Here is a 19,358-nt window from a genome sequence, read left to right as displayed (position 1 = left end):
TCTCTTGCTACACTATTCACAAGCACCTGTTAAATGTGGTCTCTAATATTCATCAGCTGCAGGAAACAGATGAATAACCACAACTTGGCTGTTTAGTGCACCCCTTTGCCATTAAAACTGAAAAAAGAACCCATGGAAACAATAGGAATGGGTGAATCTGTCTATTTCATTATCACTTTCTCATTTTTCCTGAAAAGTAGGTGGGTTCCCATGAGGCAAGACACAGCAAGAACATTTATTCAACTACATAACTGGGAAACAGGGGGAAAGCAACTGCTTATATATATTCCTGAAAGCCTGGGCCACTCCCACTCCCAACATGATTGGCTATGTAAACTTCCAAGCTGCGAATCACGACTCAGAGTTCAAGGGCCAATGGCAGAGGCCCAAATCCTGGAATATTCTGTGACTGAACATCATGTATCGAATCAGAAAACAGAAGCTCAGAATCCTTAGTCCAGACTCAAAGTCAGGCACTGCCCACTGAATACATAACATTTCCCGTCTTAAATTCAGTTCTCCTCATTAGTTTGTGCTTTTTTAAAAGGTTCTTGTGATATTAAAGCAGCATTTTAATGTGAATTTCTCCTAATAGATATATTTCGTATGTAATTTTGTCTGCTTTACATGTATCTGCAAAAGCCATTCCACAAAAGTAATCAAATTTTGCATGTTATTTTCACCATGCTTGACCCTAGTAGATGTATTTTTGAACAAATTACATGGTTGGGAAACTGCATTGCCAAATTAAGAGCATGCATTTTAAAGCAGTGTTTCCCAACCGGTGTTCCGCGGCACACTAGTGTGCCGCGGGACGTCGGCTGGTGTGCCGTGGGAGGGAGGCGAGTCGGACGCCCCGTGCTCCACGCAGGGAGCGCAAGGCTTGCAGGCAGCAGCCTGCAGCGCGGAGCACGGGGCGCCCTCCGGAGGACGCCCCGTGCTCCACGCAGGTGTCTGCAAGCCTTGCGCACCCGGGGGATCTCCCCCCGGGAGCGCAAGGCTTGCGGGCAGCAGCCTGCAGCGCGGAGCACGGGGTGCCCTCCGGAGGACGCCCCGTGCTCCGCGCTGGTGTCCGCAAGCCTTGCGCACCCGGGGGATCTCCCCCCGGGAGCGCAAGGCTTGCGGGCAGCAGCCTGCAGCGCGGAGCACGGGGCGCCCTCCGGAGGACGCCCCGTGCTCCGCGCTGGTGTCCGCAAGCCTTGCGCACCCGGGGGATCTCCCCCCGGGAGCGCAAGGCTTGCGGGCAGCAGCCTGCAGCGCGGAGCACGGGGCGCCCTCCGGAGGACGCCCCGTGCTCCGCGCTGGTGTCCGCAAGCCTTGCGCACCCGGGGGATCTCCCCCCGGGAGCGCAAGGCTTGCGGGCAGCAGCCTGCAGCGCGGAGCACGGGGCACGGGGCGCCCTCCGGAGGACGCCCCGTGCTCCACGCAGGTGTCCGCAAGCCTTGCGCACCCGGGGGATCTCCCCCCGGGAGCGCAAGGCTTGCGGGCAGCAGCCTGCAGCGCGGAGCACGGGGCGCCCTCCGGAGGACGCCCCGTGCTCCACGCAGGTGTCCGCAAGCCTTGCGCACCCGGGGGATCTCCCCCCGGGAGCGCAAGGCTTGCAGGCGGCAGCTGGCAGCGCGGAGCACGGGGCACCCTTCGGAGGACGCCCCGTGCTCCGCGCTGGTGTTGGCCAGCCTTGCGCACCCGGGGGATCTCCCCCCAGGAGCGCAAGGCTTGCGGGCGGCAGCTGGCAGCGCGGAGCACGGGGCGCCCTTCGGAGGACGCCCCGTGCTCCGCGCTCGTGTTGGCAAGCCTTGCGCACCCGGGGGGCGCATGGGGTGCCCTGAAACAGAGGGTTCCCCATGCTGCGGACTGTAGCCTGCCGACGCGCGGGGCGCCCTGAAGCAGAGCGCCCCTCGCGCCAGGCAGACATGGGCCAGCCCCACAAGCTCGGGGGACAGCGGGGAGGCGCAGCACCGCCATCCCACTGTTCCCCGACCTGGTTTTTTGGGGGGGAAATAAAGAAAAAAAAATTCCTTTATTTCCCCCCTCAAAAAAGTAGGTGCGTCCTATGGGACGGAGCGTCCTATGGGACGAAAAATACGGTACTTACTATTTCATAATAAAGTAATTATAAAATACTTTCTTTGTGTTTATTTGATTCCTATTAAAGAGAGTTACTTTATATATAGTCAATATAGGCACAGAGTTAATTTTTTAAACATTTTCTAATGGTGGTGTGCCTCGAGATTTTTTTCATGAAACAAGTGTGCCTTTGCCCAAAAAAGGTTGGGAAACACTGTTTTAAAGAATGCCTTGTTCTTCTTTTCCCTTTTCAATTTTATGTTACGCTCTGTGTCTCTAAAGTTTTGTAAGCTACTAAGAGGCTTTTTGCATAGCAAGCAACCAATATTAATATTATTATAATAATAATTGATTATTTATATCCCGCCCATCTGGCTGGGTTTCCCCAGCCACTCTGGGCGGGTTTCAACAGAATATTAAAATACAATAGTCTATTAAACATTAAAAGCTTCCTTAAACAGGGTTGCCTTCAGATGTCTTCTAAAAGTCTGGTAGTTGTTTTTCTCTTTGACATCTGGTGGGAGGCAGTTCCACAGGGCAGGTGCCACTACCGAGAAGGCACTACCAAGATATGTCAGCAAGTGATGAATAAGTCATCATCTCTAGGAGACTAAGAGGAGATGTGATAGCCATCTTCAAATATCTCAAGGGCTGTCTCATGGAAGATGGAGCAAGCTTGTTTTCTCCTGCTTTGGAGGGGCAGGACTCGAACCAATGGATTCAAGTTACAAGAAAGTTACTAAACATCAGGGGGAAAATTCTGACAGTAAGAACTGTTTGAGAGCGGTTGGGAGACTGTGGACTCTCCTTCCTTGGAGGTTTTTTTTTAAAAAAAATTGTTTATTAAAGTTTTCACAGTTAATACATTATAACAAAAAGAAAAGAAAAAAACAAAAATGCAAAAAGTAAAGACAGTTTAAAAAGAGAAAAAGAAGGGGGGGAGCACATATAAATTCCATTTACTTATTTTCTTTTACCTTACTTTCCAGACCTCCTCGTACCACCCTTTCTTATATTCCAATTTAAATTGTTTGATCAGCAAATCCTCACCATTAGATCTTTTACTTATCTCAAAACCTTATTTTCTATCTCTTAAGCATTACAGCTGAAAACCACTTAATTACTATCCAACATCCTTCTAGCATTCCTTAATTTTACAGTATTTCTGCAAATAGTCTTTAAACTTCTTCCAGTCTTCTTCCGCCGACTCTTTTCCCTGGTCTCGGATTCTGCCGGTCATTTCTGCCAGTCCCATGTAGTCAATCATCTTTATCTGCCATTCTTTCAGAGTGGGTAGATCTGGTGTCTTCCAATATTTTGCGATGAGTGTTCTTGCTGCTGTTGTCGCATACAGAAAGAAAGTTCTATCCTTCTTTGGCACCAATTGGCCGACCATGCTCAGGAGAAAGGCCTCTGGTTTCTTCAGGAAGGTATACTTAAATACCTTTTTCATTTCATTATAAATCATTTCCCAGAAAGCCTTAATCTTTGGGCACGTCCACCAAAGGTGAAAGAATGTACCTTCAGTCTCTTTACATTTCCAACATTTATTATCGGGCAAATGATAAATTTTTGCAAGCTTGACTGGGGTCATGTACCACCTGTAAATCATTTTCATAATATTCTCTCTTAAGGCATTACATGCCGTAAATTTCAAACCGGTGGTCCATAACTGTTCCCAGTCAGCAAACATAATATTGTATTCCTCCTTCCTTGGAGGTTTTGAAGCAGAGGTTGGATGGTCACCTGTCATGGTCGCTTCAGCTGAGATTCCTGCATTGCAGAGGGTTAGAACTAGATGACCCTTGAGGTCCCTTCCAACAATTCTATGATTCTCCAAAAGAACATCTGAGGCCTTACCGTTCACCAGCAGTGAAGCAGTGGTCTCCTGGTCTCCTGTGTCACAGCTGTATACTCCTGCATCATCGGCAGTCAGCTCAGAAACAATCAGCTCCACCACGGTGCCTACTTGCTTCATGGTGTACTTGCCACTGGACCTCAGGAGGGACCTATCCTTTTTCCACTTCACAGGTGCACCACCTTTCGAGATCTCGCAGCGCAAGGTGACTGTGCCGCCCTCTACCGCCTCCTGATTCTCAAGCAGGTTAACGAAAAGTACTGGCAAAGCTATAAAAGGACAGAAATGGGAAAGGCAGAGAAAATGATGCAGGGTGGTTCATAACAGTAACCAAAGGCGCCTCAAAAGTAACACATTTATGGCAGCTAAACTTTGTTACCTGTGTCGTTTTTTGTTTTGTTTTATACATATAAGATGAAATTGTTTTTGCACTAAAAATTACAATCTTGAGAAAATTAATGGGGGGCTCAGTGTGGATATATTTAATGTTCCAGGCCAAAGGGAGTGGATTGCGTGATACTTTGGTAGTTTTTTGCCTTATGTGTGGAAGTGGTGGTTCCGATATCACCAGCCCATAGTTCATGGAACATTAATAATAATATAATAATAATTTGTTATTTATACCCCGCCCATCTGGCTGGGTTACCCTAGCCACTCTGGGCGGCTTCCAACAGAACACTAAAATGCAAGAACCTATTAAACATTAAAAGCTTCCCTAAACAGGGCTGTCTTCAGATGTCTTTTAAAAGTCTGGTAGTTGTTTTTCTCTTTGACATCTGGTGGGAGGGTGTTCCACAGGGCGGGTGCCACTACTGAGAAGGCCCTCTGCCTGGTTCCCTGTAACTTGGCTTCTCGCAGGGAGGGAACCGCCAGAAGGCCCTCGGTGCTGGACCTCAGTGTTCAGGCAGAACAATGGAGGTGGAGACACGCCTTCAGATATACTGGACTGAGGCCGTTTAGGGCTTTAAAGGTCAGCACCAACACTTTGAATTGTGCTTGGAAACGTACTGGGAGCCAGTGTAGGTCTTTCAAGACCGGTGTTATGTGGTCTTGGAGTCCACTCCCAGTCACCAGTCTAGCTGTCGCATTCTGGATTAGTTGTAGTTTCTGGATCACCTTCAAAAGTAGCCCCACATAGAGCGCATTGCAGTAGTCCAAGCAGGAGATAACTAGATTAATTAATGTTGGGGAGTAGGGACAGAGTTACACGAGACAGTAGAGGCACAGACCATGTGTGTTGGAATGTACTAGCCAAAATATTGGTTGCAGACCTCTAATAGATTTTAATTAACTGATGTATCAGTTGCTTCTTCATTTATTGAAAACACGCATAGAAATGTATAGAACATTTTAAAGAAAGACCCAGATATTTAAAACTAGAAGGACATGGGGGTACAATTATCCAGCCCAAGCTAAACTTACGTTCCACTGATATCACTGAACTTAACTCTCCCACTTGGGGTCAGTGGGACAGAGATGGCTTAAGAGTTTGGTTGGGTTGTATCCAGCAGATGGAGACCCTGCACTTTTATGAGGAAGTATCTGGTTACTAGGGATGCGGGTGGCGCTGTGGGTTAAGCCACAGAGCCTAGGGCTTGCCGATCAGAAGGTGAGCGGTTCGAATCCCCATGATGGGGTGAGCTCCCATTGTTCAGTCCCTGCTCCTGCCAACCTAGCAGTTTGAAAGCACGTCAAAGTGCAAGTAGATAAATAGGTACTGCTTCGGCAGGAGGGTAAATGGCGCTCTGGTTCACCAGAAGCGTCTTAGTCATGCTGGCCACATGACCCGGAAGCTGTACACCGGCTCCCTCGGCCAATAAAGCAAGATGAATGCTGCAACCCCAGAGTCAGCCACGACTGGACCTAATGGTCCTTTACTGTCAGGGAACTGCCATTGGATCCAGAGGCAGAGGGAAGGCTCCAGAGGGATGCCGGAGAGGGTCCCAGTAGGGAGAGAGGCAGCCCATCCGCTGGGGAAGGAAATCAGCGTAGCACCAGTGGAGGAGGGGGGCAGATGGGGGAATCAGAGAGAAGGCTCCAGGACTCCTTGCCAGAGACCAGCAGGGAGAGCACGGGTCCGCCGCTGCCCACACCCTCCCTGTGCAGAAGACTTCCGCGCAGGGAGAGATAGATAGATAGATAGATAGATAGATTCTTTATTGTCATTACACAAGTGCAACATTGCACAAGTGCAACGAAATTGGATGCCATCCCTTAAAAACAACAAAAGCAAAACAACAACAACAACCAAACAAACCACATTCCAGCCACACCCACACCCACACCCATCAAACTCCCAGGTCACACTATCGAGTTACAGCATTTAAGAAGGCCACAGCTCTTGGGTAGAAACTATTTTTCAGTCTGTTTGTCCTTGACTTGATGTTTCTGTATCTCCTGCCAGAAGGCAGTAGTACAAACAGACTGTGTCCCGGGTGAGATGCATCCTGCAGGATATTGTTTGCTTTCCTAAGACAACGGGAACCGTACAGTTCTTCCAAAGATGGGAGGGGATGACCAATAATCCTTTGGGCTGTGGTTATGACCTTCTGGAGCACCTTCCTCTTCCTAGCTGTACAGCTGGAGAACCAGGCACAAATACAGTATGTGAGAATGCTCTCTATGGAGCCTCGGTAGAAGGACACCAGCAGTCTCTCACTCAGATTGTTCTTCTTTAAAAGTCTGAGGAAATAAATTCTCTGCTGGGCCTTCTTCACCAGAGCAGTGGTATTTGCGCTCCAAGTCATGCCCTGATCGATAGTCACTCCCAAAAACCTGAATTCCGCCACCCTCTCCACCCGTTCCCCGTTGATATACAAGGGCTGAATGTCCGCCTTTTTTTCCCTGTAATCCACCACCAATTCCTTGGTCTTAGCCGTATTAAGAGCCAGATTGTTCTCTCCACACCAAGCACAAAGCCGCTCCACCTCGTCCCGATAGGCGGACTCATCCCCTCCTGAAATGAGCCCCACCACCGTAGTGTCATCAGCAAACTTGATGATTTTGTTGCTGGAATAAATGGCTGTACAATCATACGTATAGAGAGTATAGAGCAGGGGACTCAACACACAACCCTGTGGTGAGCCGGTGTTAAGGCTAAGGGCTGTGGACATATGTGACCCTACTCTAACCCTCTGAGAACGTTCTGACAAAAAGTCCAAAACCCAGAGACAGGTGGAGTTGGAGAGTCCAATCGCCTCTAGCTTGGACACCAGTCTATGGGGGAGGATAGTGTTAAAAGCAGAGCTAAAATCCACAAACAGCAGCCTCACATAACTCCCCGGCTGCTCCAGATGGAACAGAGCAGCATGGAGAGTGGTAGTGATAGCGTCTTCCGTGGATCTATTTGCCCTGTATGCAAACTGGTAGTTGTCAAAAGTTGATGGAAGACATGAAATAATGTGACGGCGCACCAGTTTCTCAAAACACTTCATGATGATTGGAGTCAGTGCAACTGGTCTGTAGTCGTTCAGACTACTGATTGTGGATTTTTTAGGCAGAGGAACAATAGTTGACGACTTCAGGCAGGGTGGGACAATAGACTGGTGTAAGGACTTGTTGAAGATCTTAGTAAAGACCCTCGCCAGCTGATCCGCACAGCCCTTCAACACCTTTCCCGTGATGCCATCAGGTCCAGCAGCCTTCCTCGGATTCACCATCCTCAATACCTGTCTCACCTCATGCTCCTCTACAGTGAATGAGGGGCCCCTATGGGCTGGTGGCTGTAATACCGGCGTCTCAGGTGGCTCCTTCTCGAAGCGAGCAAAGAAGAAGTTAAGCTCCTCCCAACGCTAGTCAATGTCATAGATAGATAGATAGATAGAGTAGGAGGAGACTGGGCGTCAAAGAACTTCTTTGCTGGAAGAAGTTCAAGAAACGCCCACTGACGGATTCTGCCAGCGATTGAGACAGCCACGGATGGGTGGCTGTCCAGACAGAAAGGGTTCACCCAGGTAACCCAGCCAGGTGTGGCACCAACTTACGCACAAGCAACCCCCTAGAACCATTACATTTACCTTTACCTATCTGGTTATTAAAACACCTTGCCAGAGTTCTCTAAGCAAAGGAATAACCTAGCAAGTCCCACGGGGTGGGGAATTCCACAGTAGAGGAACTGGCTGCCCTCAACAAAGGCCAACCCTGATGCCTCCTTTGGTGGACAGGGTACACATGTGGCCCAAGCCATTCAGGATTTGAAATAAAATAACCATCACCTCATGCTAAGCCCAGGAGCCAATGCAGTCAAGCTAACCTTGGCACAATATGCTCTCCAGGGTCTGCTCATTGATATTCCAATAATAATAAGAAGAAGTTTTATTTATACCCAGCCAATTGTATAAAACGATTGATTAAAATACAACTTAAAAACAAGATTAAAATACAACATTAAAATGCAGCCTCATTTCAGTAGAAACTCAAATCAAAAACTTTTTGGGGATGAGAACGTCAAATCTTCATCAAGGCCAGCTATCCAGACTGGTCCTACATGGGCCTGAAAAAAGCCAGGGAAGTCCCCAAATAGGAGTTCCATCACAGAAGAAGAAAGGAAAAAGGAAAGAGGGGAAGGGGATCAAGTTGATTCCAAGCCAAAGGCCAGGCAGAACAACTCTGTCTTACAGGCCCTGCGGAAAGAAATCAGACCCTGCAAGACCAGTCCCAGCAGCAGCAAAATTTAAGGAAATGGGCTCCTCCTCACCTTTGACAAGCACTGATGCTGTGGTCTGCTGGTCCCCAGAGTCACAGGTGTAGTTCCCAGAGTCCTCTGACTGCGCATTGTGAATGAGAAGCTCAACAGTGGAGCCCTTTTGCCTCATCTCGTACTTGTCGCTGGCTCGCAGTCGGACTGAGCCTCTGCTCCACTTCACAGGCACGTCAGGTTTGGAGAGCTTGGCAAGGAGGGTGACCACTGAGCCTTCCTCGACCTCCTGGCTCTCAAGCTGGGCTTCAAAAAGGGCTGGGAGAGCTGAGGGCCACGTGGGAGGAATGAGATGATGGTGAGTTGAAGGCAAATGGTTATTTGGGGATTTGTAATGCAGACCATCAGCTACAGATCAGGAGAGGCAGACCGGCAGTTGCTCTTGAGCCTAAAGTTCTCGATAAAAGTTTTCAACAAATGCCAAAAAACTAAGAATGTTGGGCCTCGCTTCACTTGTAGAGGAAGTGAATTCTATACAACTTGGTGCCACTCAAAGCACATGCTAGCATTCGTTTATTTCATTACACCTATAGAAATATTATTATTATTTCTTACATTTGTATAACACCCATCATTTGTAGATCTCAGGGTGGTTTACAACATAAAATTTCAATATAAAAACTGTTATGTACTGAGTTGAATAGGATCTAAATTGCAGCAGTCTGATTGGTCCTAGAACAATAGGATCCAGAATGCAGCAGTCTGATTGGTCCGCAGGAGCCACCCAATCCAAGTCCAGGTGGAAGTGAATCCGCAACCTGATTGGCCTACAGGAGAATCCCGGAATTAGCCAATCACGTGGGGCCCATTGTGTAAATAATGTATATAAAGCAGACAGTTCAGGAAAACTTCCATTCCTCCCTACTATGAGCCAAATAAAGAGCATGAAATCCACACTCGACTCCGAGTATTTTTCAAAAATCTTTATCTTCCAGTGAGCTCAAGAAGATGGGTGCATGGTTCTCCACCTCCCCATTTAATCCTCACAACAACCCTGTGAGGTAGGTTAGGCTAAGAAATGGTGACTGGTCTAAGGTCACCCTGTGAGCTTTGGGGCTGGGTGGGGATTTGAACCCTGGTCTCCCAGTTCATAGTCCAACACTCTAACCAATACGCCACACTGGCTCCTATGCTACATCCATAGATCTAAATGACAATGGTAGGATGCAGTGGTAAGAGAAGGCTTCTCAGAAACTATGTACTAATAGTTTAGTACATGTATATGTGTTTACATTGACTAGCTTTTCATATTTATTCATACACTATAAAGCTTATAGGGGCGCAGGTGGCGCTGTGGTTAAACCACAGAGCCTAGAACTTGCCGATCAGAAGGTCAGTGGTTCGAATCCCTGCGACGGGGTGAGCTCCCGTTGCTCGGTCCCTGCTCCTGCCAACCTAGCAGTACAAAAGCACGTCAAAGTGCAAGTAGATAAATAGGTACCACTCTGGCGGGAAGGTAAACAGCGTTTCCGTGCGCTGCTCTGGTTCGCCAGAAGCGGCTTAGTCATGCCGGCCACATGACCCGGAAGCTGTACTCCGGCTCCCTCAGCCAGTAAAGCGAGATGAGCGCCACAACCCCAGAGTCGGTCACGACTGGACCTAATGCTCAGGGGTCCATTTGACTTTACCTTTATAAAGCTTATAGCTGACAGGTTCTCATCAGCGCAGGGCTCTGATAACCTGAATGTTAACGGTTAAGAATAATAACTAGCATCCAAGGCCACTTAAGGCCTTTTATTCTAGAAAGAAAGACAGCCAGGGATGAATAATTTACGGTACAGCTCCTAGGACCTGTTGACTTAATAAAACCCCTACCTTCAACGGAGATGGTTGCTGTGGTTTTCTGGTTCCCAATGTCACAGGTGTATTTGCCAGAGTCCTCTGGTTTTAAATTGTAAATCTTTAAGGTGAGTACTGTTCCTTCTTGCTGGATTTCATACTTGGAACTCGGAGAAATCACTTGGGCTCCCTTCTTCCATGTCACCGATACACCAGGCTGGGAGACTTCGCATTTCAAGATGGCCGTACTGTCCTCTTGCAACTCTTTGTTGGCCAGCTCCTCTTTAAATGTGGGAAGTGGTGCTAAAAATACAAAATATGAATAGTATTTTAGAAAACTGCTAGAGGGACTAGCAGAAAATACGACCCAGGTGCCTCATAGTGCCTTAAAACAGGTTCCAGGCTTGTGTGATTAATTTTGCTGATTCAGAAATCATTTCATGTTCTTCTTAGTCTGTTTTATTTAAACTTAAGGTAAAGGTAAAGGGATCCCTGACCATTAGGTCCAGTTGTGGCCGACTCTGGGGTTGCGGTGCTCATCTCACTTTACTGGCCGAGGGAGCCGGCGTACAGCTTCTGGGTCATGTGGCCAGCATGACTAAGCCGCTTCTGGCGAACCAGAGCAGCGCACAGAAACGCCATTTACCTTCCCGCCGGAGCGGTACCTATTTATCTACTTGCACTTTGACGTGCTTTTGAACTGCTAGGTTGGCAGGAGCAGGGACTGAGCAATGGGAGCTCACCCCATCGCGGGGATTCAAACCGCTGACCTTCTGATTGGCAAGTCCTAGGCTCTGTGGTTTAACCCACAGCACCACCCACATCCCTTTTATTTAAACTTATTGCACAACAAATACATTCAGCCTTGCGTGATCGCAATGCTCATTAGAACACAAAATATTTTTCTCCCCTTTCTTTCACATGTACTAATCTGTTTCTTTTTCCTTAGTCATAGGCAGCCTGTCTTATGGAATTATGACTTCCTGTCTCACAACATTTTACAGTAGTAAACAGAAGCCGATTATGCTAAAAAATATTGATATACATTCTCCCTTCTGCCAATCACAAAGACAGGCTTAAGATATGCCGTATTTTTCGCTCTATAGGACACACTTTTCCCCTCCAAAAATTACGGGTAAATGTGTGTGCGTCCTATGGAGTGAATGCAGGCTCCTTGGCTCCAGCGATAGCAACGCGAAGCCTCCGAAGCGCAGAGGGAGCGCTCCCTACACGCTCCGGAGGCTTCGCGTTGCTTTTGCTGAAGCCTGGAGAGCGAAAGGGGTCGGTGCGCCACCGACCCCTCTCGCTCTCCAGGCTTCAGGGATAGCCGCCTGAAGCCTTCAGAGCTCAGCGCAAGTTCCCGCTGTGTTCTGGAGGCTTCAGGTTCCCTTCGCTGAAGCCAGGAGAGTCTTGATTTTTTTTTCTTGATTTCCCCCTCTAAAAACTAGGTGCGCCTTATGGTCCGGTGTGTCTTATGGGACGAAAAATATGGTAACATAGTTGGCTTGCCTAGTACAGTGGTGCCCCGCAAGACGAACGCCTCGCAAGACGGAAAACCCGCTAGCCGAAAGGGTTTTCTGTTTTGGAGGCGCTTCGCAAAACGAATTTCCTATGGGCTTGCTTCGCAAGACGAAATGTCTTGCGAGTTCCTGCGGGTTTTTCCCCCCTTTCCCCCCTTTTCCTAAGCCGCTAAGCCGCTTATCAGCTGATCCGCTAAAAGCCGCTAAACCGCTAATAGCGCTAATCCGCTAAGCTGTCAATGGGCTTGCTTCGCAAGACAAAAAAAACGCTGTCAGGGGTTCAGGAGCAGAGACACAGGAGATGGAGCAAATGGAGAGTGAGGAGGAGGAATTCGAGGGGGGTGTAGGCAGTGACAGTGGTCAGAGAGATTCCACGAGTCTCTCCAGCGAATCGGAAGATTCACAGAGAGGAGCGCCAATGGCCAGGGCAAGGGGGGTGCCAAGGGGGAAACCCCAGAAGGAAGGGGCCAGCGGGGACTCCCTGAGCAGCAGTTGGAAATCAGGACCAGCGTCCCCACCAGAGCGTAGTGGGGGGGAGGAGTCCCAGGCATGGGGACCAGTCTTCTCACCACCAGAGGGAGGAGATGAGTCAGGATTGGCCACGCCTCCATCGGAGAGCGGGGAAACGGTCAAGGGGAAAGTCACCGGCTGGGCGCGCGCGCCAAGTTCAAATGTACAGGCGAGCGGCACAGCAGGTAGCCCGGATAGGGAGCCAGGTCCTAAAGCCCGCCGGAAGGAAGGGCAAGACTCAGGGGGGTCAGCGTCAGAAGAGTCCAGGAAGGAGGAAACCCCAGGGGGCAGAAGGACCCAGAGGAGGAAGGAACAGCGCAGGAGGTGGAGCCGGGCTAGGATCTTAAACTGGTGCGGAAGGGGTAGTGACTCAGAGGGGACTTCGCCGATCTAGAGCCAAGACGTAGGGCTGCACGCTCTGGGGTTTGAAATGGGAACTAAACTTCAATAAAGACTTTTGTACATTACATCAACCGGGCATTGGTCCTCTGTGAGCTGGGACCTAGAGGCAGCTCTGACAACCGCTATACGAAGAGCCTCACGGAACGGATTAATTTCGTCTTGCGAGGCACCACGGATTAATTTCGTCTTGCGAGGTTGTCACAACACCCCTCGTGCGATTACCTTTCACTTTGAGCTGTGCTGTGGAGGTATATGGTCCAACCCGGAAGGTGACGGTGCCTGAATCTTGCTGGGTCACCTTCCTCAGTTGCAATATGTGGACCCTGCCTTTTTCGACGGAGATCTTGTTCATCTCATTGCTCTGGAGGGAGGCCTCCTGAAGCTTCCACTCCACATCCTTCGCATTGTCGTGGGAGACCTTGCACTCAAAGGTCACATCTTCATCCTCAAAGACCTCCATGTTCTTCAGCCCCCTAATGATGGTGATGTCAAGTCCTGCAAGTGTCAGCGATGGTGGAAAGTGAGGGAACAAAGTTCTCATAGACCATCACAATTTGATCCAGCCAGTGCTTTGTTCTCTGTAACTATCCTACAAGCCAGGCATGCATATTTCTTTTATTAAACAATACAGTGGTACCTCTGGTTATGAACTTCTTTCATTCCGGAGGTCCAGTCATAACCTGAAACGGTTCTTAACCTGAGGTACCACTTTAGCTAATGGGGCCTCCTGTTGCCGCTGCACCGCCGGCACACGATTTCTGTTCTCATCCTGAGGTAAAGTTCTTAAGCTGAGGTACTACTTCCGGGTTAGCGGAGTCTGTAACCTGAAGTGTTTGTAACCCGAGGTACCACTGTATTGATATATTGACTGAGTGTAGGGAAACCTCTAAGTGCTTTACAAGAAATGTTTAAATTAACAATTGAAAAAGCAGTTGAAAACAATTTAAAATGCTTTAAAATAATTAGCAGTACAGTGGTACCTCAGGTTAAGGACTTAATTCGTTCCGGAGGTCCGTTCTTAACCTGAAACTGTTCTTAACCTGAAGCACCACTTTAGCTAATGGGGCCTCTGCTGCCGCCACGCTGCCTGCCAGAGCACGATTTCTGTTCTCATCCTGAAGCAAAGTTCTTAACCTGAAGCACTATTTCTGGGTTAGCAGAGTCTGTAACCTGAAGCATATGTAACCCAAGGTACCACTGTAAAAAAAAGATTATAATGCGTCAAAATCTACATGTCTGGATATTATTTATTTATTTATTTATTTATTTATTTATAACCCTGACGGGACTCAAGTCAGATAAAAGCTTGTCTAATAAAAAATGTCGTAAGCAGGTGCCAAAGAGAGTACATCAAAGTTTCCTGCTTGGCAGGGGGTTGGACTCGATGGCCCTTGTGGTCTCTTCCAACTCTATGATTCTATGAAAGCTGGTTGCCTAATGTCAATAGGCAGGGAGTTCCAAAGTGTTGGTGCTGCTGCCACACTAAAAGAGCTGGTTTTCCAGAAGGGCAGAACAAGTATCAGGTGGCGTCTGCAACAGTGCCACTTCCACAGATCTAAGCAGTTGAGTGAGAACCCATGGGGTAATTGTGAATATTCTACCATTCAAGAAGGAACACAGAATTTACTACTATGCCATAGAAAACAGCATCTGGAGAATATAAAGCTTCCATTTCTCTTACTTTTTAAATTGCGTGCATTGCATCTATTTTTTGAAAATTAAATTGGACCATTCCATGATCTAGCTAAATCCTACCCTGGATCCGTTGTCTAATGCGGTGGACCATGCATTTTGAGTTATACATTCTTGGTATACAAAAAGAGAGGGTCTAGGAATTCCCAGACATGTCCTCTTTTGGGGGTCCTACATGCCCATCCAAGGGGAATTTAAAATGTCCTGGATTTTTGGTTTTTATTTTTTTATCTTTTTTGTTGGGGGGGGGGCGACTCTGGTGCAGGTTCTGGTGCAGGTGACCTGGGCTCTGGCAGAGGGGATATCAGACAATTGCCCTGAAAAAGCTCAACAACTGTTTGTGTCTTGATTTATACCTCTTGAAATATGGCAACCCTAATTAAGAGAGGTAAAGGTAAAGGACCCCTGGACGGTTAAGTCCAGTCAAAGGAGACTATGGGGTTGCGGCGCTCATCTCGCTTTCAGGTCGAGGGAGCCAGCATTTGTCCACAGACAGCTTTCTGGGTCCTGTGGCCAGCATGACTAAACTGCTTCTGGCACATTGGAACACCGTGACAGAAACCAGAGCACACAGAAACGCCATTTACCTTCCTGCCACAACTGTACCTATTTATCTACTTGCACTGGCGTGCTTTCGAACTGCTAGCCCAATGGTTGCCATTAATTTGATTTTGAATTAATTTTAGAATGAATTGATTTTAGGATGCATTTCAATGAATTGATTGTGGTTTTATGTAAACTGTGTTGCTTTTATTGTTGTTAGCCGATCTGAGCCTGGCTTCGGCTGGGGAAGGCGGCATATAAATAAATTATGATTATGATTATGATTATGATTATGATTATGATTATGATTATGATTATGATTATGATTATGATTATGATTATGATTATGATTATTAGGTTGGCAGGAGCTGGGACAGAGCAATGAGAGCTTACCCCGCTGCAAAGGATTAGACTGCCAAATTGTAATGGCAACAATTGCCAGGTGTCAGGGAACAGACATCAGAGCGAGAGGCGGAGGCAAGGCTCCAGAGCGATGCCGGAGAGGAGACCAGCAGGGGGGAAGGAATTCAGCGTAACACCAGTAGAGAAGAGAAGAGAGGGAGATGGAGGAATTGGAGACAGGTCTCCAAGACCCTTCACCAGAGACTAGTGGAGAGAGCGCTGGCACGCCCCTGCCTTCCCCTTACTTGCGCAGACGAGTTCCGCGCAGGGAAAGTAGGAGGAGACTTGGCGTCAAACAGCTCTTATGCTGGAAGAGGTTCAAGAAACGCCCACTGACGGATTCTGCAAGTGACTGACCGGTCACGGAGTGTGAGCTGTCAGCCAAAGCATGGTTGGCCAGGCAATATAACTAAAACTGAAGGCAACTTACGCACAAGTAACCCCCTTACAACCATTACACCAGGAATGCTGCCTCCTACCTTTAACTTCCAGCTTTGCCGACGTGGTTTGATCCCCAGTGGTACAGGAATACTCTCCACTGTCCTTGGTTTCCAAATCGCGAACAACTAGCTCGTGCTTGGCACCTTCCTGTTTCATTTCGTATTTGGGACCGGGATGAAGCACCACGCCGTCTTTCCTCCACTCCACCGATGCCTTAACCACTGTCACCTCGCAGCGCAGCCTGGCTGTTCCTCCTTCTTCCCCTTTCTCATTCTTCAGCCGTTGCTTGAATTCAGGCTTGAGGGCTGTGGAGCCAACAACAAGAGATGAAGACAAAACATGGGCCATAATGCTCGTAGGTGCAAGATGGGGAACTGTTTCGGGAAGGCGAAACCCCGGCGGAGGCTCCTTCCATGTGCAAAAAAAGAAAAGAAAGAAAAAGCTGTTTGGAGGAAAGAAACAATTGGTGGAAACAATGGAGAAGAGCGTCATTCACAACATTAGAGATTTTGCTGCAATGTGGGGAACTGTTACCGTTAACCATATGTAAGGGCATCTTCAGTGTCCATGGTGAATACCTGGTTTTTCCCTAGTAAGTTTGCTTTTGCTAGGATGGCTTTAAGGAGTTATACTTAGTTTGTATCAACTTTCCCGGTGGGACAGTGGGAAGGAAGAACAGTAGTCAATCAGGACTTTTATCTAGCAATAATAATAAGTGTTTCAGACAGTAAACACATGGCATTCACTGCAACGGAATGCAAATGACTATGGTGACCAGAACAATAAACTATATTTACTGCATGGCTGTGAATAGCTCCTAGTTTCACATTTCAGTGTTTTGAAAATTGCCATTCTTAACAACGTACAAGACCCCAAATTTCAGAATGTCGACACAAGGCATCTCAAATCTTTATGGTTTAAAAATTTGGTACTGTGAAAGTACCAAAAAGAAAGTATAAATTGCCAGAAACTGGTCTTATGGTGTTATAAGTTATGGTGTTATAAGTTATTATTACTATTACCACCACCTCCACTACTACTATAGGCCTGGTTCACTGCAGGTACACATATGTTCATTACTTGATGACTGCAACATCTAAGTAACAACTTTCATGGGCAAATAAGTCATCCCAGATGAAACCTTGGAGGCTGAACTTTCAAGTCACCCAGTGTCCTCTCCTGCACAATGCTGACCACTAGTTCAAACATTCAGCTGCCAGTTATCACTTGTAAATCAATCAAGTGCAAGGGAATTAAGTCATGTGTATACATTAGCAAGTAGGGACGCGGGTGGCGCTGTGGTCTAAACCACAGAGCCTAGGACTTGCCAATCTGAAGGTCGGTTTGAATCCCCGCAACGGGGTGAGCTCCCGTTGTTCGGTCCCAGCTCCTGCCAACCTAGCAGTTCAAAAGCACGTCAAAGTGCAAGTAGATAAATAGGTACCACTCCAGTGGGAAGGTAAACGGCATTTCCGTGCGCTGCTCTGGTTTTGCCAGAAGTGGCTTAGTCATGCTGGCCACATGACCCAGAAGCTGTCTGCGGACAAACGCCAGCTCCCTCGGCCAGTAGAGCAAGATGAGTGCCGCAACCCCAGAGTCATCCATGACTGTACCTTTATACATGAGCAAACCATTCCACAGAATGAGACTGAAATATTTACTTTGCAGCCCTACCATAATCCCAAACTTATTTATAATTCTAGAATTTGACTATCGATACATTCATTGGCTGGATCAATTTCACACACTTTACCGTTAACTGTTAAGACGGCAGTTGTCTTCTGGTCTCCACATGTGCAGGTGTAGCGCCCAGCATCCTTCATGTCTAAATCATGGATCGCCAGCTCTGTGACAGTTTCTTCCTGCCTGATTCGGTACTTGTTGCTTTCTGCTAGTTTCTTTTCTTCCTTCATCCACTCCACCGGAGCGGCCTTGGTGAGCTCACAGCGTAGTGTGGCGGTTTCATTTTCAGTGGCTTTTACATCCTTCAGTTCCATTTTGAACTGTGCTGGGAGGGCTGCAGAACACAGATTTATAAATGTATGATGACCCAACACTAGTAGCTGGGTGATATGAGACGAGGGAAGGTTGTAGATAATATAAGGTGGAATGGGGAATCTATACAAAGTCCAAGTCCAATGCCAGTTGATTTTCAATGGAAATGCCTCCATTGGTTTCATCAGGCATTGGCACACGACCTTGAAAGGGAGACAGCACTTTGGGATGGTGGGAGGTCATCTCTACACACTCCTTCTCGAAAAACGAGACACTGACATGGATGTATGCTACCGAAACGCAATGGAACACAGAGACAAGAGAACAGAAAGACCAAGAACAGGAACACAGGAGGATGTACAATGTATTTCAGGAACAACTTGCAATGGAATGATGAAGTTCAGAGATCAATGGGCAATAAAATACTCATCCCACAGTACTTGCACAATGCAGTTTTACTATTGACTGTCAAGGAGACTGTCTTCTTCTGGTCTTCATGGTTGCAAGTATATTCTTCACCACTCTTTGAATCTACGTCAGAAACAAATGGGTCTCCCTGCCTAATGAAGCAATTGTTGCTGGGTCTGAGAATTCTAGGCTCCTTCCTTTTCTCCACCAAACCATCAGCCTTTGTCAGCTCAAGTAGCAGAGTCAATCTTCCACCTTTTGTGACTTCCTGACTGTGGAGCTCTTGTGTGGAAAAAGGCTTTTCTTCATGACATTCAAAATTCAATCTGTAATTACTACTACAGTGGTACCTTGGTTTATGAACTTAATCCGTTCCGGAAGTCCGTTCTTAAACCAAAGCGTTCTTTAACCAAGGCGTGCTTTCCCATAACAGCGGGGGACTCGATTTACAAATGGAACACACTCAACAGGAAGCGGAACATGTTCTGTTTCCAAGGCAAAGTTCACAAACCAAAACACTGACTTCTGGGTTTGCAGCATTCTTAATCCAAGCTGTTCATAAACTAAGCTGTTCTTAAACCAAGGTACCACTGTATGCAGCAGCCCTTGATTTGACAACAATGGTTTCCCATCATACGATGGATTCCTTTGGGCAACATAATTCCACCTGATTCCCATTCGCTTGGCAGCTGCAGAAGACATTGTTTGCTTGGCATATGTGTGATAAATCTTCTATGGTGCTCAACAATAAGACATAAACAAACAGAGACGTGTGATACACATAAGATGCACAATAGCTGAACACAGACACATGTCACAACCAGAACTGCTCCATGCATTACCAATAGAACACACACACACACAAATTTTAAACAGGGATGGAAGCCCATTAGAAGACAGCAACACAAAAGTAGTTGACGCAAGGAGATCAGAAGAAGTCGAAATGGTAATGATGAAAGGGTTTTCTTGCATATACACAGCCACCAGTTCAACAGAGACAGAGGAAGGTATTCCAAAGGGAAAAGAGGTGGAAAGGGACAGTAGT

The 19,358-nt window shown here is 47.4% G+C and overlaps 1 protein-coding gene and 1 pseudogene across 35 annotated transcripts in view; one reads left to right on the top strand and one right to left on the bottom strand.

Annotated features, from left to right (window-relative positions):
- The window catches only part of LOC309325987 (7-alpha-hydroxycholest-4-en-3-one 12-alpha-hydroxylase pseudogene), a 354,547-nt pseudogene that overhangs the window by 154,500 nt on the left and 180,689 nt on the right, over positions 1–19,358 (top strand). The window lies entirely within an intron of this gene.
- The window catches only part of OBSCN (obscurin, cytoskeletal calmodulin and titin-interacting RhoGEF), a 263,745-nt gene that overhangs the window by 130,680 nt on the left and 113,707 nt on the right, over positions 1–19,358 (bottom strand). For 28 of the 33 annotated variants that reach the window (XM_081834068.1, XM_081834069.1, XM_081834097.1 and 25 more), the window contains 6 exons: positions 17,664–17,927; positions 15,949–16,215; positions 13,055–13,327; positions 10,437–10,703; positions 8,622–8,888; positions 3,928–4,194 (listed from right to left, as the gene is read on the bottom strand). In XM_081834068.1, coding sequence (XP_081690194.1) covers positions 3,928–4,194; positions 8,622–8,888; positions 10,437–10,703; positions 13,055–13,327; positions 15,949–16,215; positions 17,664–17,927 — 1,605 coding nt within the window. The remainder of the gene's footprint in view (positions 1–3,927; positions 4,195–8,621; positions 8,889–10,436; positions 10,704–13,054; positions 13,328–15,948; positions 16,216–17,663; positions 17,928–19,358) is intronic. The other 5 variants (XM_081834088.1, XM_081834089.1, XM_081834091.1 and 2 more) reach the window with 1 other exon arrangement.

The sequence above is a fragment of the Podarcis erhardii genome (assembly GCF_964252035.2).
Source record: "Podarcis erhardii genome assembly, chromosome: 12".
Lineage (NCBI taxonomy): Eukaryota > Metazoa > Chordata > Lepidosauria > Squamata > Lacertidae > Podarcis > Podarcis erhardii.
The sequence above is the reverse complement of the archived record's forward strand: the minus strand, read 5'-3'. Positions and strand labels throughout refer to the sequence as shown.